This window comes from Oncorhynchus gorbuscha, linkage group LG20 (assembly GCF_021184085.1).
Source record: "Oncorhynchus gorbuscha isolate QuinsamMale2020 ecotype Even-year linkage group LG20, OgorEven_v1.0, whole genome shotgun sequence".
NCBI classification, from domain to species: domain Eukaryota; kingdom Metazoa; phylum Chordata; class Actinopteri; order Salmoniformes; family Salmonidae; genus Oncorhynchus; species Oncorhynchus gorbuscha.
Genome location: NC_060192.1, coordinates 9,097,291 through 9,119,757, shown reverse-complemented (window position 1 = coordinate 9,119,757; position 22,467 = coordinate 9,097,291). Strand labels below are relative to the sequence as shown.

At 41.4% G+C, this 22,467-nt stretch overlaps 1 protein-coding gene across 1 annotated transcript in view; it reads right to left on the bottom strand.

Moving 5' to 3' along the window:
• lamc3 (laminin, gamma 3) overlaps nt 1-22,467 on the bottom strand; it is a 270,427-nt gene that overhangs the window by 147,449 nt on the left and 100,511 nt on the right. Inside the window, exons 3-5 of the mRNA XM_046317609.1 lie at nt 20,378-20,508; nt 17,961-18,127; nt 12,821-13,009 (exon numbers count right to left, since the gene is read on the bottom strand). Of these exons, the coding sequence (XP_046173565.1) occupies nt 12,821-13,009; nt 17,961-18,127; nt 20,378-20,508 (487 nt within the window). The remainder of the gene's footprint in view (nt 1-12,820; nt 13,010-17,960; nt 18,128-20,377; nt 20,509-22,467) is intronic.

The following is a 22,467-nucleotide window of genomic DNA, read 5'->3' as shown; positions in this document are numbered from 1 at the left end:
GTCATTTTTCCAGACAAAAATCAGAAATAGAGATAGAATTAATCACTAACCTTTGATGATCTTCATCAGATGACACTCATAGGACTTCATTTTACACAATACATGTATGTTTTGTTCGATAAAGTTCATATTTATATCAAAACATCTCAGTATACATTGGCGCGTTATGTTCAGTAGTTCCAAAAACATCCGGTGATTTTGCAGAGAGCCACATCAATTTATAGAAATACTCATTATAAATGTTGATGAAAATACAAGTGTTATACATGGAACTTTAGATACACTTCTCCTTAATGCAACTGCTGTGTAAGATTTCAAAAAAGCTTTACGGAAAAAGCAAGCCATGTAATAATCTGAGAATGGCGCTCAGAGACCAAACAAGCCAAAAAGATATCCGCCATGTTATGCAGTCAACAGAAGTCAGAAATAACATTTGATGATCTTCATCAGAATGCACTCTCAGGAATCCCAGTTCCACAATAAATGTTTGTTTTGTTCGATAATGTCCATCATTCATGTCCATATTCCTCCTTTTTTTTAGCGCGTTCAGCCCAGTAATCCAACTTCATGACGCACGAGCAGACGAAAAATCCAAAAGTTCCGTTACAGTCTATAGAAACATGCCAAACGATGTATAGAATCAATCTTTAGGATGTTTTTAACATAAATCTTCAATAATGTTCCAACCGGAGAATTCCTTTGTCTGTAGAAAAGCAATGGAACTCAAGCTACCTCGCACATGAACGAGCGTCACGAGTTTGTGGCACTCTGCCAGACCACTGACTCAAAGAGCCCTTATGAGCCCCTCCTTTACAGTAGAAGCCTCAAACAAGTTTCTGAAGATGGTTTACATCTAGTGGAAGCCTTAGGAAGTGCAACATGACCAATATCCCACTGTATCTTCAATAGGAAATGAGTTGAAAATCGACCAACCTCATATTTCCCACTTCCTGGTTGGATTTCTTCTCAGGTTTTTGCCTGCCATATGAGTTCTGTGATACTCACAGACATCATTCAAACAGTTTTAGAAACTTCAGAGTGCTTTCTGTGCAAATATACTAATGATATGCATATATTAGCAACTGGGACGGATTAGCAGGCAGTTTACTCTGGGCACCTTATTCATCCAAGCTACTCAATACTGTCCCCAGCCATAAGACACTGTTTCCCAATCAGTGAACAACAAACAATTAATGAACATGCACCTGTGGAACGGTCGTTAAGACACTAACAGCTTACAAACGGTAGGCAATTAAGGTCACAGTTATGAAAACTTAGGACACTAAAGAGGCCTTTCTACTGACTCTGAAAAACACCAAAGGAAAGATGCCCAGGTTCCCTGCTCATCTACATGAACGTGCTTTAATCATGCTTCAAGGAGGCATGAGGACTGCAGATGTGGCCAGGGCAATAAATTGCAATGTCTGTACTGAGACACCTAAGACAGTGCTACAGGGAGACAGGACGGACAGCTGATCTTCCTCGCAGTGGTACACCAAGAGGAACAACACCTGCACAGGATCGGTACATCCGAACATCACACCTGCAGGACAGGTACAGGATGGCAACAACAACCGTCCGAGTTACACCAGGAATGCACAATCCCTCCATCAGTGCTCAGGCTGTCCACAATAAACAAAGAGGCTGGACTGAGGGCTTGTAGGCCTGTTGTAAGGCAGGTCCTCCCCAGACATCACCGGCAACAACGTCGCCTATGGACACAAACCCATCGTCGCTGAACCAGACAGGATCTGCAAAAAGTGCTCTTCACTGACAAGTCAAGGTTTTGTCTCACCAGGAGTGATGGTCAGATTCGCTTTTATCGTCAAAGGAATGAGCGTTACACTGAGGCCTGTACTCTGGAGCGGGATCAATTTGGGCGTGGAGGGTCCGTCATGGTCTGGGGCGGTGTGTCACAGCATCAATGGACTGAGCTTGCTGTCATTGCAGGCAAACTCAATGCTGTGTGTTACAGGGAAGACATCCTCCTCCCTCATGTGGTACCCTTCCTGCAGGCTCATCCTGATATGACCCTCCAGCATGACAATGCCACCAGCCATACTGCTCGTTCTGTGCATGATTTCCTGCAAGACAGGAATGTCAGTGTTCTGCCATGGCCATCAAAGAGCCCGGATCTCAGTCCCATTGAGCACGTCTGGGACCTGTTGGATCTGAGGGTGAGGGCTAGGGCAATTCACCCCAGAATTGTCTGGGAACTTGCAGGTGCCTTGGTGGAAGAGTGGGGTAACATCTCACAGCAAGAACTGGCAAATCGGGTGCAGTCCATGAGGAGGAGATGCACTGCTGTACTTAATGCAGCTGGTGGCCACACCTTTGTTCAGGGACACATTATTCCAATTCTGTTAGTCCCATGTCTGTGGAACTTGTTCAGTTTATGTCTCAATTGTCAAATCTTGTTATGTTCATACAAATATTTACACATGTTAAGTTTGTGAGAGTGAGAGGACGTTTCTTTTTCGCTGAGTTTATATTTGAGACCAACGCGAGGCTGTGTAAAAAAGTGCGCCTGTGTCTCTCACAGAACTGGTTGAGAGTCACTTTCTGTGATCTCTCTACCGCTCTCTGCTCTTATAGACATGCGTGAGCTTGCAACTCTCTCCAGTGTTACAGTATAGAATCACAGCCGCGCGAAGGGTTCTGGAGGAGCTGCAGCACCCCCTGATAAATTGAAATACATTTTCCAAGTTATAGAGTTACTGCTGTCTGTTCAGAAAGAACTAAATCATTCAGAAAATCCTGCTACACCATGGGAAAGCGTATAACTTCGCTACAGAGGACCAACAGCTTCTTTAAAAAAAATGTTTGCCTAGCTGTGGAGTGTATCCCAATAACAAGGCATAGTCTACAGTCAGGGAACGGCAAATCTGTCAGTCAACAACAGCATGCAGACAAAACAGGCCTTCCGCAATACTTAAAATACAATCCCTGGAAAAAAACAGGTTGGAAAGCAAATGGCTCCTGCTGAAAAGAAAAGACTCTAATCTGAGAGGCTTTTGGAAAGAGCGCATCGGTCATCACCAGTGAGTGAGCTGCATGTCATTGGGTGAGTCAGTGAACCTGGAAAGCATTTTTAGCACTATAATCTCCTCCTCATATTGTAGCCTACAATATGTGTCTCCACACATCTAGGCCTAGGCTTTTGATGGATTCATGACAAGGTTGTTTTTATTGCTCTCAGATTCTCAGTTTGTCAGTGTCAAAGTGGACTTCCATTTCCATCATTTGTGCATTATTATGGTGCTTTCATGACAACTGGAAACTCAGAGTAAATCGAGGTTGAATCATGACGTCATTAAATGCTCTCAATATTTGTCTATGAATTTTTTAAAATTTAAATTTGGTTTGAGGTTTTAAGTCATTGAAATTTGGAGCTATTGTAATTTCAAAATATTGTCCCATGTACATTGTGTAATTTACGGATAGTCCCTAACTATCCTACCGGGGTATCCAAAGTCAAAGCAAATTTTCAGCTGCTCTCCAAATTGATGATTACTTGGGTGCTGCCAGCTGTGGGCATGTGGGCAGGATTTAAATAATCCCAACCCAAGGAAAACAGTTACTTAAACTAGATTCCTAAATCTCGAAAAAAATCTCAGTTTTGGACGGTACTGACTTTCTGACTAAATTTATCCAATTTACACTATGTAATATATTTTGGGGTAACACTTTACATTATGTTGCACCTATTACCATGTAACTAACACAGTAATAACTGTGTTAACAACATAGTAGTTACACACATTTTACTATGTAATTACATGCTAATAGGGTTGTTGCAGAATCAGTTATTGCTCAATTCAAACAAGGAATGTATTATTCCACATTCACTTGCGAAAGATTATTCCACATGTGTAACTACTGATGTTATTGCACATTTTCTTGTTCCGCAATGTAACTATTGTTCTGTATTTACACATTTGAAAGTCACCTGTGAATTACCATGTCAATAACAAAATCTGACCTTGTTACATATAACTAAAAGTTGCCGAATCCACAAGTTATACCAGGGTTGATGAAAAGGCTAGGACTTGGTAACAACACATGTAACAAGGCATCTCCTATCATTAAGTATCGGTCATTATGTTATGACCTGGCTCAAAGGCTATAAAGAATCAAGTGTAATTTAAGAACAGCATAGTTAAATAGGATTTACTTGTAATCATCATGTACCTACCCAGAAGCAAGCAATTTCAAATCAAATGTTATTTGTCACATACACATGGTTATCAGATGTTAATGCGAGTGTAGCGAAATGCTTGTGCTTCTAGATCTGACAATGCAGTAGTAACCAACGAGTAATCAAACCTAACAAATCCACAACTGCTACCTTATACACACAAGTGTAAGGGGATAAAGAATATGTACATAAAGATATATGAATGAGTGATGGTACAGAACGGCATAGGCAAGATGCAGTAGATGGTATTGAGTACAGTATATACATATGAAATGAGTAATGTAGGGTATGTAAACATTATATTAAGTGGCATTGTTTAAAGTGGCTAGTGATACATTTTTTACATCAATTTCCATTGTTAAAGTGGCTGGAGTTGAGTCAGTATGTTGGCAGCAGCCACTCAATGTTAGTGGTGGCTGTTTAACAGACTGATGGCCTTGAGATAGAAGCTGTTTTTCAGTCTCTCGGTCCCTGCTTTGAAGCACCTGTACTGACCTCGCCTTCTGGATGATAGCGGGGTGAACAGGCAGTGGCTCGGGTGGTTGTTGTCTTTGATGATCTTTATGGCCTTCCTGTGACATCGGGTGGTGTAGGTGTCCTGGAGGGCAGGTAGTTTGCCCCCGGTGATGCGTTGGGCATATCTCACTACCCTCTGGAGAGCCTTGTGTTTGTGGGCGGAGCAGTTGCTGTACCAGGCGGTGATACAGCCCGACAGGATGCTCTCGATTGTGCATCTGTAAAAGTTTGTGAGTGCTTTTGGTGACAAGCCAAATTTCTTCAGCCTCCTGAGGTTGAAGAGGCGCTGCTGCGCCTTCTTCACAACGCTGTCTGTGTGGGTGGACCAATTCAGTGATGTGTACGCCGAGGAACTTAAAACTTACTACCCTCTCCACTACTGTCTCGTTGATGTGGATAGAGGGGTGCTCCCTCTGCTGTTTCCACGATCATCTCCTTTGTTTTGTTGACGTTGAGTGTGAGGTTATTCTCCTGACACCATATACCTCCTCCCTGTAGGCCGTCTCGTCGTTGTTGGTAATCAAGCCTACCACTGTAATGTTGTCCGCAAACTTGATGATTGAGTTGAGTAGTTAATGTATCTTGAAACCCAGTAGGGTATAACTTGAATCATTGCTTTGTAGTTACAATGTAACAACCTTTGCAGACAATAGGCTATCCAGGATAAATGACTAGACAGGAGAACATTAGGTTTAACCGTTATAGTTACATTGTTCTTACAATATAACAATCTTTAATAATATCAAGAAGCATGGGCATGATTCAATACACAATGACAGACATCATCAGCAATGGAATGATTATATGGACAGTTGGCCTACGTAGAAAAAAAACAAGTAGACAGACAGAAGCAACCATATGGCGTCAACAAAGTCGACCGGAAATAACTACCATCAACAAAAATATAAACACAACATGTAAAGTGTTGGTCCCATGTTTCATGAGCTGAAATAAAAGATCCCAGAAAAGTTCCACACACAGGTAGCCAATTTCTCAAAAATGTGCAGAAATGTGTTTTACATCCCTAAGCATTTCTCATTTGCCAAGAAAATCCATCCACCTGACAGGTGTGGCATATCAAGAAGATGATTCAACATGGTCATTACACAAGTGCACCTTGTGGTGGGGGGAAAAAAAGCAACTATAAAATGTGAAGTTTTGTCACCCAACATAATGCCACAGAGCTCTCAAGTATTGAGGGAGTGTACAAATGGCATGCTGACTGCAGGAATGTCCACCAGACCTGTTGCCAGAGAATTGAATCCTCGTTTCTCTATCATAAGCTGCCTCCAATGTCGTTTTAGAGTATTTGGCAGTACGTCTTCACAACCGCAGACCACCTGTGGGATCGTATGAGACCAGCCACTGGACAGCTGATGAAACTGTGGATTTGCACAATAAAATATTTTTTGCACAAACTGTCAAAAACAGTCTCAGGGAAGCTCATCTGCATGCTCGTCATCGTCACCAGGGTCTTGGCCTTCGATTGCCAATGGCATGCTGGAGAAGTGTGCTCTTCACGGCTGAATACCGGTTTCAACTGTACCAGACAGATGGGAGACAGCGTTTGGGCGAGTGGTTTGCTGATGTCACTGTTGTGACCAGAGTGCCATGGTGACTGTGGTGGCAGTGGGTTTATGGTATGGGCAGGCATAAGCTACGGACAATGAACACCACTGCATTTTATTGATGGCAATTTGAGATCCTGAGGCCCATTGTCGTGCCATTCAGCAGCTGCCATTACCTCATGTTTCAGCATGAAAACGCACGGCCCCATGTTTCAAGGATCTGTACACAATTCCTGTAAGCTGAAAATGTTCCAGTTCTCCAATGCCCTGCATTCTCACTAGACACGTTCCCCATTGAGCATGTTTGGGATGCTCTGGATGGACATGTCCAAAAGCGTGTTCCAGTTCCTGCCAATATCCAGCCATTGAAGAGGAGTGGGACAACATTCCACAGGCCACAATCAACAGCCGGATCAACCCTATGTGAAGGAGATGGGTCGCGCTTTATAAGGCAAATGGAGGTCAAACCAGATACTGATACTGGTTTTCTGATACACACTATCTTTTTTGAAAGGTATCTGAGACCATCAGATGCATATCTGTATTCCTAGTCAGGTGAAATTCGTAGATTAGGGCCTAATGAATTTAACTCGAGAAAATCTTTGACAATGTTGTATGTTGCATTTATATTATTGTTCAGTTTAAATACATTTGCCAAACTTATCTATATAATTACTCATTCCTGTACAGAAATAAATAATATAATTCAAAATACTACAGCAGAGAGCATAATTTGGCCACAGTGGATCATTAGCTTTAAAAACAAATTAGCTATGGATTGTGTACTTGCGAAGCGTGCGCGGCAAATAGCCTACCAAATACATTACATGACCAAATTAATGTGGACACCTGCTCGTCAAACATCTCATTCCAAAATCATGGGCATTATTAAGAAGTTGGTCTCCCCCTTTGCTACTGTAACAGCCTCGACTCTTCTTGGACTTGCTTCCATTCAAGAGCATTATTGAGGTAGGGCACTGATGTTGGACGTTTAAGGATGGCTTGCAGTCGGTGTTCCAAATCATCCCAAAGGTGTTCGATGGGGTTAAGGTCAGATCTGTGCAGGCCAAGTTCCTCCACACCGATCTCAACAAACCATTTCTGTATGGACGGTCTAAGGCCATGTTCAATCCCAGGCTGTGACGCATCCAGCGTTGTTCGGGTTTGGGGAGGGTTTGACCGGCCAGGATGCCCCTGTCCCATCGCGCTTTAGCGACTCCTTGTGGTGGGCTGGGTGCGTGCACGCTGACTCTGGTCGCCGGTTGTACGGTGTTGCTTCTGACACATTGGTGCTGTTGGCTTGCAGAAATGAGACAAGACTGTAACCGCCAATCTGAAGTCACGAAAAAGGGGTAAAAAGTGCAAAAGCAAAGAAAGAATATGAACCTTCACCGGACCTAAGGGACCAAGCCCGAAGCATGAAAAACAGCCCCAGACTATTATTTCTCTTCCACCAATCTTTACAGTTGGCACTATGCACTCGGGTAGGTGGTGTTCTCCTGGCATCCAACAAACCCAAATTAGTCATTTGTGGACTGCCAGATGGTGAAACGTGATTCATCACTTCAGAGAACACGTTTCCAGAGTCCAAAGGTGACAAGCTTTATACCACTCCAGCCAACGCCTGGCATTGTACATGGTGATCTTAGGCTTGCGTGCGGCTGCTCGGCCATGGAAACCCATTTCATGACTCTCCCAACGAGCAGTAGTTGTGCTGACGTTGCTTCCATGGCCGAGCACACTACTACACTCACTACACTCACTACTACTTGGTAGTGAGTGGTGCAACCGAGGAAAGACTACTGCTTCTCTATGGATATTGCATGGCTGTGTGCTTGATTTTATATACCTGTCAGCAACAGGGGTGGCTGAAATAGCCAAATCCAGTTATTTGAAGGTGGGTCCACATACATTTGTATATACACTGCACCCGGAAAGTATTCAGACCCCTTGACTTTTTGCACATTTTGTTACAGCCTTATTCTAAAATTGATGAAATGTTATTTTCCACTCATCAATCACAATACCCCATAATGACAAAACAAAAACAGGTTTTTAGACATTTTTGCACGTCAAAAAACTTGAATATTACATTTACATAAATATTAAGACCCTTTACTCATTACTTTGTTGAAGCACCTTATGTCACGACTTCCGCCGAGGTTGGCTCTCCTGCCCGTTCAGGCTGTGCTCGGCGGTCGTCGTCACCGTCCTATTAGCCACTACCGATCCCTTTTCGGTTATCTGTTGGTTTTGTCTGATTGTTTTCACCTGTGTGTTAGTTAATTAGTATCTATATAATATGTAGGGTGTCCCGCCCTTGTTTTGTGCGGGATTGTTTGTTTTTGACATTTCGTTTCGTCTGTCGGTGTTTTTGTGTTTTATTTCTCCGGTTTGTCTGTTTATTTCCTGTTTTGGATATTTTTCACCCTGTTTGTATTTTTGGGTTGTCCGTGTTTATTGTCGTTCACCGGAGAATAAACCTTTATTCATTATTTGCTCTCTGCGCCTGATTCCACTCACCTTGACTAGTCGTGACACCTTAGGCAGCGACGACAGCCTTGAGTCTTCTTGGGTATGATGCTACAAGCTTGGCACACCTGTAATTGGGAGTGTCTCCCATTCTTCTCTACTGATCCTCTCAAGCTCTGTCATGTTTGATGGGAAGTGTCACTGAATAGCTATTTTCAGATCTCTCCATGATTGTTCAATTGGGTTCAAGTCCGGGCTCTGGCTGGGCTACTCAAGGACATTCAGAGACTTGTCCCGAAGCTACTCCTGTATTGTCTTTGCTGTGTGCTTAGGATTGTTTTCCTGTTGGGAGGTGAACCTTTGCCCCAGTCTGAGGTCCTGAGCGCTCTGGAGCAGGTTTTCATCAAGGATCCCTTGATCCTGACTACCTCAGCTTGGTTTTTGCTCTGACATGCACTGTCAACTGTGAGACTTGATGTAGACAGGTGTGTGCCTTTCCAAATCATGGACTCCAATCAAGTTGCAGAAACATCTCAAGGATGATCAAAGGAAACAGGATTCACCTGAGCTCAATTTTGAGTCTCATAGGAAATGGTCTAAACGCTTATGTTAATAAGGTATTTCAGTTTTTTATTTTTAATACATTTGCAAAAATGTATAAAAACCTGTTTTTGCTTTGTCATTATGGGGTATTGTGTGTATACTGATGAGGAAAACAATTAATTTAATCCATTGTAGAATAAGGCTGTAACGTAACAAAATGTGGAAAAACAGAAGAACACTCTGAATACTTTTAAGTCAGAATACTTTTACGAATGCACTGTATAGTGTAGCTGATTTTTGAGTTGTGGTCACTGAAAAGCAGTTAAATAGACCTAGGCATATCGCAATAATTAAAAATACCATCATTGTAAAAACATAGTTTAGAAAGTAAGTGGCTATTGCTGAAAAGAGACAAGAAAGAAAATGTCTCTAGTAGACCTGGGATAACTAGTTTTAAATTTGTGGAAAGCCAGATTGTAATTTTTCAAAAATATAGTTTGCACTTTAGAAAAAGTTAGCTGTTTGAAAACCAATGTCTCCATAATGTTTTTGTTATATGTTTGGGTAGGCCAGGGTGTGATATGGGTTTATATGTTGCTTTTCGTATTGGGGTTTGTAGTATTTGGGATCACGGCTGTTTAGGGGTGTTGTATAGGCTTGGCTGCCTGAGGCGATTCTCAATCAGAGTCAGGTGATTCTCGTTGTCTCTGATTGGGAACCGTATTTAGGCAGCCTGGTTTCGCTTTGTATTTTGTGGGTGATTGTTCCTGTCTTTGTGTAATGTTCACCAGATAGGCTGTAATAAGTTTCACATTCTGTTTGTTGTTTTGTATTTATGAGTTATTTCATGTTACGTTCTTCATTTATTAAAGTCATGAGTAACCAACACGCTGCATTTCGGTCCGACTCTCTTCCTTCAACAGACTAACGTCATTACAGTTGGAGATTGGCCAAAAATTAAGAAGTGGTTTCTCCATAGCAGTTTTTAGTGCAGTGGGGAAAGTTCCTGTGAACAGGGAGTTATTAACAATAGCTTGCACTTCTTCAGATATGCAATTAAAACTGTTTTGAAGAAGGTGGTGGGGATAGGATCGAGAAGGCAGGTAGAAGGTTTAAGTTGAGCTATCACTTTCCTGAGCATGTCTGTGTCAACCAGGGGAAGAAAATCCATAGTAATTTAGCTAACTCTTCTAGTTTTTGGTTCATCAAACATTTGGTAGCCATCAAATAAATATTTTGGTTTGTTTTTAAATAACTTGCACATATTCACATACCTTCAAATGTTATATTTTGTCTGAGAGATATTCAAAATACTTTCAAATATTATGTAAATTGAGATGTAATTGAATATCAAAGGAAATAGTTGACAATAGTTGCCTTTAGTTGATTCTCTACATTCAACTACCTCAAATATTTGAAAAGTTGGTATTTTCAAAGAAACTACAAAATAACATTATTCTCTGCCCAGGTCTAGTCTCTAGTTATCAAAATGTTCAAATAAAACTAAATTAAATGTCATTGGTCACATACAAACAGTTAGCAGATGTTTAATGCGAGTGTTGTGAAATGGTCATCTCCCAATTGAGTGAACAGAATCTTATGGGCACCAGCGGAGAGCAACGGCCATATCCCTGGTAAGTACATGCATATTTACCATCTCTGTCATTGGATCAGTACCACTGGAAAGTTTTTTGGGGAACAATTATTTCCTCCTCCAATTTGTGTCTCCCCTTTTCGAAGGCCTAGATTAGAGGGTTGCATCCAAGCCAAGGTTGTTTATATTGATCTGTTTGTCAGTGTCAGCAGAGTAGGCTACTGATTTGTGTCGTATTAAAAACATGTTGCTTATGTGTCCAGTCATATAAAGTGTAGTAGAATTGTATGAACTGTGTTTATAAAAGGCAAACATTTTCCTGTGCAAAGAAAGGACAAGAAAAGTTTCTGATTAGGCCTCCTCTATTTCACTACGTACTCAGGCAACAGTCTGTTTCGCTAACAGTGATTGAGTTATGTTATCAGCCTAAATTATGACTATGCAATCTTCTCATCACATTAGGAATAGTAGCCTATTTTACATTAGTCTGAAAATGTGACGATAGTGGTGCAATTTTATTGTTTAAAAAAACTATTCTACTTGAAACCTATGGATGTCGAAACTTCAAGTTGGCCTTGTGACTTGATAATGTTTATTATGCATCTATTTCACGTTGCACTGTATGTGCCCCTCCACAAGTAAATCAGTCAGTCTATGATGAGGTTGAGCAGCAGTTGACATTATATGTGCTGTTCCACATTCCTTTAAACCTAATATTGCATTATTGTTCGCTTTTGCTGTTCTCCAAATAGCATTTTAAATTGTTTTAAATAGTGTAGAAATGCAAAATTCTCCACTTTGCCATACCCTTTCGGTTTAGCTGAACTGCCACTGGCTAGCTAGCTAGCTAATTACATTAGTGAATAATGGGGAAATGCTAGCTAGCTTTACCATTAGTACATATGACGAACTAAAATAGTTATTGCTTTGAGTCTAAAATGGGGAATTGAATTTGAATAGTGTGAATATGAATAAAAAAAGATCCTGTATCCTTATTTCTCCTGGTTAGCCAATTGTCTGCAAAGGTTGTTACCTTTTAACGACAAAGTAATTCAAATGTCACTTCACTTTAAATGAAGTCGCTTGCTCCTGTAAGCACATCGTAAATTCATGTATATCCCTTTGTAGCAACACTGTAATGACAGAGTTGGTTTTTAAATATTGTTACATTGTAAGTAAAATGTAACTGAAAGGGTTAAACCTAATGTTCTCCCATCTCCTAAAGGTTATACCCAACTAGGTTTCAAGATACATTAAGTTGCTGTATAATTACAAGTATGTCCTATGTAACCACAATGTTCTAACATAGAAATCACAGAAATAAACTAAATAAGAATTGCTGGCAGTAATTGAAAGCGTGTGCCTTGTTACAATGGATGTTGCCAGGTCCTAGCCTATTTATCAACCCTGGTATTACATGTGCATTCAATGGTAGTGGTAGTTATTGACATGGCAATTCACAGATGACTTACAAATGTGTAATTACAAAAACACGAGTTACATAGTGGAACAATAGAATGTGTAATAACATCAGTAGTGACACATGTGGAATAACCTTCAGCAAGTGAATGTGTAAAGTGTTTAATAACAGATTCCGCAAACCCTATTACCATGCTATTACATAGCAAAAACCTATGTAAGTAATGTGTTGTTAACACAGTTATTATGGTTTTAGTTACATAGTAATAAAGGCAACTTAATGTAAAGTGTTACCAATTTTTACACTAGAATGAAGCATTTCTGACTCATATCGATGACACATAGGCCGTTTTCAACCACAGCAGTAGCTTTCGCGGGGTACAGTTGCTCTTTAAAGATCGATAACAAGTTACAGTGAACTGATTGAATAAGAATTAAGGAATGACAATGAACGAAACATTGATTGAGTGAATTCATGTACATGAAACAGTCTAAAATAGATGGTTTTACCTATGGTGTTACAGTCGCAGGGGCGGCAGAGGTCCTGTGGTGACCGTCGGTAGTGGTTCTCTTTGCAGCGTTCACAGTGCGGTCCGTCAGTGTGGTCCCTACAGTCCACACAGCGCCCCCCACTCCCTGTGCTACGGTACTGCTCCGCATCGAACACACATGCATCCGCTTGCCCACTGCAGTTACACTCTGAGGAGAGAAAAAGGAGGTAGAGAGAGGGTCGGGGGGGATTAAAAAGAGTGGGGGAATAGGGAGAAGGAAAGGGGAGAGGGAAAGAGTGGGGGAGAAGGAAAGGGGAGAGGGAAAGAGGGAGGGAGAGGGAGGGAGGAAATGAGGCAAGGTAAAGAGCGTGAGGGAGAGAGAGAGACCGAGAGTGAGATGTGGGGGCAGAAGAGAGGGATAGGGTAATAGCAACGAGCAAGAGAGAGAGGGGGAAGAGAAAAGTGGTAGAATGAGGTGGGGGAGGAAAAGCGAGAGAGAAAGGGTGGGGGTTATGTTTATGAGAGATAATGTGTGTGGGATTGTATCATAATTTACAGGCTGGTTACTAATGTCAATTCACACGGTCAAAATGAGCAGCCAATCCTATAGTCAGGGGGCACCGCGATAACTTTAATACACGTTTGTACAAGAAACAATTATTCAGGCGATAACCTCCTATCACAGGGCTCTGTTAGAGTGCGCTGCATGCATTTCCTCTCCACCGAAGTATTCTGCTGTCTGCCTATCTGACTACCCGAGGGGGGATTGTAGGAAATTACCCATTCTATTACACATCAAACTCTCTGTTGAGTTTGCAATCACCATATGATTATTCCTCCCTGATGCCGGAAGACAGAAAAGACTCCGCAGTGTAGGAAAAGAGTGTATTTGCAGTTAGAGTATATTTGATTGTTAGAGAGTAGACATATTCACTAGAATATCAAGATCATCAAGGACATCCACACCTTAGCATGTGTCATTCTCAAGTTACAGGATTCGGGCTTATGTGCATACAGGAGGGCATGCAGCAAGATATGACAGTCTGATTTGTAAATCAGTCTGGATAAGACAGTCTGCTAATGACTCAAATGTGAACACATAAGATATAATACAACCTACAGTCATCAATTTATGCATTTTGATTTGACATTTAGCAGGATGAAATCTCTTGAGATGCACCATCTCGTTTTCAAGATCACTTTGTTTACCTGTGTAGATTTTTGTTTACTGTTGAAGTACCAGACGTGATAATGTGAGATTTAGAAAGCCTTATTATTTGACCATGCTGGTCATTTATGAACATTTGAACATCTTGGCCATGTTCTGTTATAATCTCCACCCGGCACAGCCAAAGAGGACTGACCACCCCTCATAGCCTGGTTCCTCTCTAGGTTTCTTCCTAGGTTTTGGCCTTTCTAGGAAGTTGTTCCTAGCCACCGTGCTTCTACACCTGCATTGCTTGCTGTTTGGGGTTTTAGGCTGGGTGTCTGTACAGCACTTTGAGATATCAGCTGATGTACGAAGGTCTATATAAATCCATTTGATTTGATTTGATTTCAAGATGAACATGAGTGATAACGTGTGTGACTGCAAACAGATTGAGACTGCCTGAGTCATTGCACATGTATTCAATGCAGAAAGCTCAGGTGCACTGATTAACACCGCGTCCTAACTAGGAACTGGTTAGTGTGCAAACTATGACACCTAGGTCTGCTTAGTAACTTCTTAAGAAGCAGAAGGATGTCGTAACAAACATGTGTGTGTGTGTGTGTGTGTGTGTGCGTGTGCATGCATGCGTGCTTGCAGGTGTGTGTGAACTTTGCTCAACTCTCTCTCTCTCGGCTGAGAAATGATGGCATTTTCAATTACAGTGTTTTTGTTCTGACAAGCCGGACCATGTGGTGCTAGTTCCAGACACATGCCTCGGACGGCAGAGAGGCCCGAGAGAGCTTGGCCCGGCAAGCTGCGTCAAAACGAGTTTCTATCTCACTGGACACAGGAGGGTGGAATTTTTATTCCTCTTACACTTTCACATTCAGTGCTTTTTTTGTAGGGAGTTTATTGAATATTTATTGAATAACTTCTCCTCCAGTACATTCAGCAGTCTATTTAGAAACGTCGTCTGTTATGTACAGAGACTGTTGGGTCCGCATCCCAAATGGCACTCTATCAAAAGAGGTGCACTATATAGGAATTAGGGTAGCATATGGAACACAGTCTGAGTGTAATTAAAACAATCTTGTTGCTTAATGGAATCTAGCATAAAAACAATTCACGAGGCGCCTTTAGTTTACGGGTTTATCCATCCAACCAATTACAATTCCTCCGCAGCAGCACACCGCTCAGTGCACAACGCGATAAGCCTGAACCCCAATGATACTCACACGTAAGCAAACACCCACACACACACAAACACATGCACACACAAACAAGCACAAACACATTCACGCTTAGATATGCATGCACGAATGGACAGAACACATGGAATTCATCTTAATTATGCTACAACAACATTTTACAGATGTTACATTAACATCTGATAAGTTCAATATTATTTCAGTTGGAACGCTTTGTAAACACAATGATATATGCTATTTAGCAGCTGCTTTTATCAAAAGCGACTTACAGTCATGCGTGCATACATTTTTACGTACAGGTTGTCCCAGGAATCGAACCCACTATACTAGCTTTGAAATCAGCATATTTTGCGTTATGGTTTGCACCTTATCACAAACAGAGCTAATATGAATAACATGCATGTAAATCTCTCATGGCTCAAAGTGGAGGAGAGTTTGACTTCATCACTACTTGTTTTTGTAAGATGTGTTGACATGGTGAATGCACCGATGTGTCTGTTTAAACTACTAGCACACAGCTCAGACACCCATGCATACCTCACAAGACATGCCACCAAAGGTCTCTTCACAAAAAAGTCAAAAACAGACTATGGGAGTCGCACAGTACTAAATAGAGCCATGGCTACATGGAACTCTATTCCACATTAGGTAACTGATGCAAGCAGTAGAATAAGATTATCATTTTTTTTTAAAGATAAAAATACACCTTATGGAACAATGGGGACTGTGAAGAGACACACACAGGCACAGACACACATACACATGATAAGACCTGCACTCTACAAACAGGTACACATGGATGTTGTGTTGCATGTGATAGTGGAGTAGCGCTATAAAATACTCCCTTCAATACAAAAGCAATTAAAGTACCTTTTCCATGTTTCTTCATTAGATTAGCTCTTTTAGAAAGAGGAGAGTCGATGTGATGTTTTCTTATTTATCTGTATAGTTTTTCAAAGCTAAAATGGTGTATTGGGGTAACGTGTTATCACATGTAATGTCATGTAATATTTAAAATGGTATATTTAATAGCCTCAATGTTACTGAACCCCAGGAAGAGTAGCTGCTGCCTTGGCGAAACAAAACAGTCATGGTCACCTGCAGGTTTTGTCTAGTTTCCCGGGTTGTTCTAGTTCCCGGGGTGTTCCCGGGTTGTTCTAGTTCCCGGGGTGTTCCCGGGTTGTTCGGTGAACAATCTGTAAATCTACAACTCTAGCTACTTTAAATTCCTGCTGCACCACAAGTTATGGGGACATAATGGAGATTGGCAAGATTACATTTCTGCATTGCTAAAAGTTACATTGCTAAAAGTTGCAGTAAAAATAAGTCAATATATGCAACATTTTGCAAGGTTTGATTTCTATAAAATGGCAGTATGCTGCTGTATTCTGATTCCATTTAGTGTAAAAAAAGAAGATCATTTGTACTGTGACAACTCTTGGGCTTTAAAATGGGATTTTGAACTCATAGCCTCTTGGTCGCTATCAATCAGACAAGTAATGCTGCAGTGTAGCTACACCAAAAGCTTAGTGAGTGTCATTAAAGAGATATGTCTACAGACTTGAGGGCAAGAACTTAACATCCACTTAAAAACGAGCAGCGCTCAAGGACACTTGACACTCTTTGAGGATTTGAACTTGCAACCTCTTGGCTGGGAGTGCCTCACTGTTTCTGTAATGCTACCAAGTTCACGCTTGTATGTATATATACACTGTATGTAGAAACACATGGGTATGGTTAGGGAACAGTGTTGCTACCTTAGACACAAATAGGTCAAAGGTACACCTCACAGGTACACACACGTTCTCACATGGTGCCTTTTCGGTGTAACGTGACATTTTTCTGCCTAATATTGTCTGTAGAATGTAAGGATCATCACTGCACTTTGATAGGTTGGGGAAATGTACTCGTGGGGCTCATTAGCATATTTCGGGCCTTGGTCAAAAGCTGAGATCAAGTGTAGGAATACAGGTAAAATCAGCTACTGACACTGATATGGTGGTGTAGCAGGAAGCACGTAATGCTGCAAATCAAGTGGTTGTGAGTTCAAATCCCATCTATGGACATTTTGAATAATTACTGTATAAATAAACATACACAATGTAGTCATGTGTGTGAAAATACATACATTTGAAACACTGGATGTTCACATCACTGTGTGTGTGTCATTGACAATGCATTTTTGTTTGCAGGGCATCACCTGTGAAATCTAATGCGAACGTTTGTGAATGGTTATGTGATCACGTGAAACTTCATGTGAAATATCATCACATATGAAGTGTTCCAAAAACACAGGGTTTCACAGGATTTCACATGTCAAAATCCACATCATCTAAACATGTGGAAATGTCACGTGTGAAATCGTGTGATTTTCCACGTGAAAGCATGTGGTTTTGCCATATGGGTGTGTGGATATTGTGTTTGCAAACATTAATAAACAGTTTCAACATTTCTTACATGCTGTGTTGCATTATTCAAGTGTGTTACCTTCGGTGCAACATGAGTTGGGAGCTAACAATGCAACCCAGACAGCTCTAGCAATGAATGAGTCAGTTGAGCAGGCACTTTGCTCTTCACTCTATTAAAAGGGGCTGCGCTGATATGCATACTTGATCCTCTCAATCATGTGAGACACATTTGACTGAAGTATTGACTGTAACAAAATGTCTAGTACAGAAGCATTCAAACATTTTTTAAAAATAATAATGAAACACTGAAGCTCCGGTATACCGTGCTATATTGGTACTCACTAACTATAACCCCCCTCCCCAAGGGTGACTTAACACATCTCCAGTACTCACTCATACACTGGTTGGCAGAGTCTCCGGTGGCCCTGGCCCATGGCCTGTCCTGGTAGAACGGGTGACACTTCTGGCAGTCCACCCCGGCCGTGTGATGCTGGCAGTCACACACCAGAGCCCCCTGCTCGTCCAACACACACTCACTGCCATGGCCATTACACTTACACCTGCGGGATAAAGATGGAGAGGTGCGTGGGCACAATAATATACACACACTTGTGTGGACGCACGCGCATGCACTGAGGACACACGCACGCACTGTTGCACGCTTGCCTGCACACACACACACTGGGGGAAATTAATAGAGAATAGGACAGGGTTGTGGAGAATAGGTGTAAAATGAGAAGATTTTTGCACTGTGAGGACTTGTCACTTCCCATTACCTTCACTCAGAGGCAGATACATCGCCTGGGATAAGGTGGAGATTTTATCCCCTTCAGTGACTACTGCTCTGCGCTGTTCAACTCCCCTGTGTGATCAACTCTCGTCTGCACAAGCTGTCCCTAAGCATAAACAACTACATATCAGCCACTGTGTGTGTGTGTGTGTGTGTGTGTGTGTGTGTGTGTGTGTGTGTGTGTGTGTGTGTGTGTGTGTGTGTGTGTGTGTGTGTGTGTGTGTGTGTGTGTGTGTGTGTGTGTGTGTGTGTGTGTGTGTGTGTGTGTGTGTGTGTGTGTGTGTGTGTGTGCGTGCGTGCATGCGTGTGTGTGTGTGAGTGATTGTGAGTGATTGTGTGTGTGCGTTCTTATGCTATACCTTCCTTTCCAACCAGTCGAGAAAATACAATTTCCTGTGACTAGAAGACACGATTTATCCAAGGTGATTTAATGATCAAGAATGTATTGCTAATAGCTGTTATCTCAGGCCCTATCTTTATAGTGTCTGATTCTCCTTATCGTCATTGGTTCTGTTGAGTGCTTATCTGCGTTCCGAATGGTGACCCTATGCCCTATAATATAGTGCAATACTTTTGACTAGAGCCCTATGGGTCCTGGTAAAAAGTAATGCATGAAATAGGGAGTAGGATTCCATTTGGAACTCATCCTCTGTCATTGGTTCTGTAGAGGGTCTTTCTGTGGGGGGGGGGGGGGGGGGGGGGACTCAACATCGCGCCTGTCCCTGTCAGATTTAGCCAGCTGTCCCAGATCTAGACACTTTATGCTAACGGCTTTGAATCAGTTATTTCTGTTTCTGTTGTTGTTGTTGTTGTTGTTGTGACAAGGAAGTTGTGAGCCAGGAAGTGAAAAGTGCCCCCAACCACCAAATCAGATGTCTCTACTAGCAGACGCTGAGGAACAATTGACAACCACAATAATGAATATGGCACAGATATGGATCAAATAGAAGCTCAGTACAGCTCAGTTCTGAATCATTTCTTTTTACTATATTTAGTTATTATATTCCACTTGTTGACCATTAAAGCCAGCACATTAACGTACCCTGGCACTTATTGTGTCCATTCATAACATTCAGTGTGAGAATTGTGCTAGCACTGCTATGGCCAATCCAATGAGCTAGGCTAAGTATGCTACACTAACCAAACAAGTGGTCAGGTTGCCCCTCGCCATTCCCTCAGGTGTCATGGTGACATTGTTGGGTCATTTGTCAGATTGTCACGCCTCTCTGTGATCATAACCACTTATGACAGGTGTCAGATCCTGTTGAAGCAGTGGGTGAAGGCTTCATCTCAATTACTTAATAACATCCGTGTTATCCTGCCGTGACTATGGACATCCTGTCTGTTCTGCCTTCCTCCTGTTGTCCCTTCTCATTACTGTGAGGAATAAGCCCAGGGACCAGCAGATATGGGGCCGGGTTTTCAGTTTTGGAATGATTTCAAATAGCATTTGAACCCAGGTCTAGGGACCAGGGGCAGAGCAGGGACAGAAACAGAAAAGTTGACAGGAAGAGAGGCGAATTTTGTGTCTATGTTTCTATATTTCCATGTATTTTCTGTCCAGGACCACGCAGGGCTTGCGTTGAGACTGTTTATCATGTAAACAGGATACAGAGAGGGAGGAAATGTGCAGCGGACGTTCGCCATATGTGTTTTATTATCTATCAAGGGGCCACGCTGGTTTGTTGTTTTATAGTTGAGTCTGCCTGAGAAAGAAGCAAACAAAACAAACATAAATCAAAACTACACAGCAAATATGTTCTTCCTCCTTCTCTTTCTTGCTATTTCTTGCTCTCCCTCTCCCTCTCTTTCTTTCTCTTTTTTTCTCTCTTTTTTTTGTTTGGCTAATGTCGAGTTCTAGCAGTGACCACAATCCCCGGTAGACTGAGACAGAGAATGAAGTAGAGGAGAGTGAAGGAAAGGCGCGATCGTTTTGTCTCTCTTCAAAGTTTTCGGAGGGAGTATCCACGGCGACAGCCAAAGGCCTTTGAGGACCAATCAGGTGTCAGGCGTGTGTTACCTGGCTCCCACAGAGAAATCAGAGATGGCGTAGAAGTAGGATCGCAGCACCTTGGCGTCCTTGAAGAACTCGTCTCCGAAAGTGTTGAGCCTATCCAGAGAGATAAGCAGGTCGGTGGCTGTCACCCACTCCTATATAGAGAGAGACAGAGAGAAGGAGAGGGGGATGAGAAAGAGACTTTGGAGGGGTGTGGCTGTCACCTACTACAGAGAGGAACAGGGGCACGAGGAGGAGGCGATAAAGGGGTTGGAGGAAGGTGATGGATTGAGATGGAGAAAATGGGAAAGGTAAAAGACAGATTCAGTTAAGGTCAGAAGGTGGAGGAAGAAGGGGATGGGAGAGAAAGGGGGGATAGAGAAGGATAGATAGTGCATGGTAGCGAAGAGAGACAAGCCATGGAGATGTAAAGAGGGGTAGAGTAGGGTGTGAAAGAAAGAAAATGAGAAATATTGAGATATAAGAGAAATAAATAAATACGAGATCGAGGCTAAAATAGAGAGGAAATTGGCAGTGGAGATAGAGATCACATAAGTTAGAGAGGAGACTTGGCACAGCACTCTCAGACTCTCAGACAGTATAATGTTTGGCAGCACACACCAAAACCATAGCATCCCTGATACAATGAATTCACAGTGGATGAGATGAATTGGAACAGTTAAGTAGAACAAAATGAGAGAAGGGGGAAGAAAAGAGAGAAGTGAGAGGAAAGAGAGTCAAAAAGACAAACAGCAGGGTACGAGAAAGAAAACATGAAATTCACATGTGAACACGTGAACAACATGTGACAACATGTGAACACATGTGAAAGAGAACTTGATCTCATGTGAAATTAATGTGAAATAAATGTGACAACATGGGAATGCAAAAATTCAACATGTGATACCGTGAAACTACAAGTGACATTTTAGCATCTGAAAACTCAGTTGTCAAACGTAATTTAGAATATTTTACTCTGAAAGACATAATTGACATTAAATACAATTAAACAGTAATTGTCTCCTGCAGGTTTTGTTTAGTTCCCGGTTTGTTCCAGTTACGGTGAAAATATGGTTAATCAACAACTAGTTACCGCATTTTACAGCTAAATTCAGGTGTTAATGTTAAAGAATAGTATGCTGATTACTTAACAGGCAACCTCTCTTGGGATTTGAACTCACAATCTCTTGGCTGCTAGCTACCTGAAGTTCCTGCTGCACAATGGAGATAAGCAAGAATGCATTAAATATATACAACAGAAATATAAACAAGAACTTGGTGTTATTTCTAGAAGATGACAGTATGCTGGTGTATTCTGATTTCAATGAATGTACTTTAAAAAACATGTGCACTGTGACAACTCTTGGCACTCATCATTAAATGGGATTTGAATTCATAAACTCTTGGTCGCTAGCAACCGGAAATGTGCAGCTACACTTCCAGATCTGTGAGAGTGAAAGAGATATCGCTACAGGCTTATTAGCAAGAATGCATTTCTGCACTTTGCTAAAAGCTGCCCAGAATCAAGTAAATAATTGTCCAATTATCACCACCAACATAAAACTAGCAGTGCCCAAGGACACTTGATTTCGAGTATACATTAATTATTTGAACGTGTGACCTCTTGGTTGAGAGTGCATCAATGTTTCTGCTCTGTCACCAGGTTCATACTTAATAGTACTATTTAAATAATATACTTCAAATACGAGATGTATTTTTCTCTAGTATATTTTAAGTATACTATGAATATACTATAATTACACTTCAACACACTTTGCTTGTGAGTGATCAAGTACACTATAAGTACCTTGCAAAAGTATTCATAGCACTTGTATTTCTTCCAGTTTTATTGTGTTAAAAAGTGGGATTAAAATAGATTTAACTGTCATTTGTTAACAACAATGAACTCAAAATACTGTGTAATGTCAAAGTAAAAAATAAATAATACAAATTAGATAACTTAAACATAGTCGTTGAATAAGTATTCAGTCCCTTTGTTTAGGCAAGCCTACGTAAATTAGTTCAGGAGTAAAATTTGGCTTAACAAATCAGATAATATGTTGCATGTACTCTGTGTGAAGTAATAGGGGTTGACATAAATGTTTTTATGACTA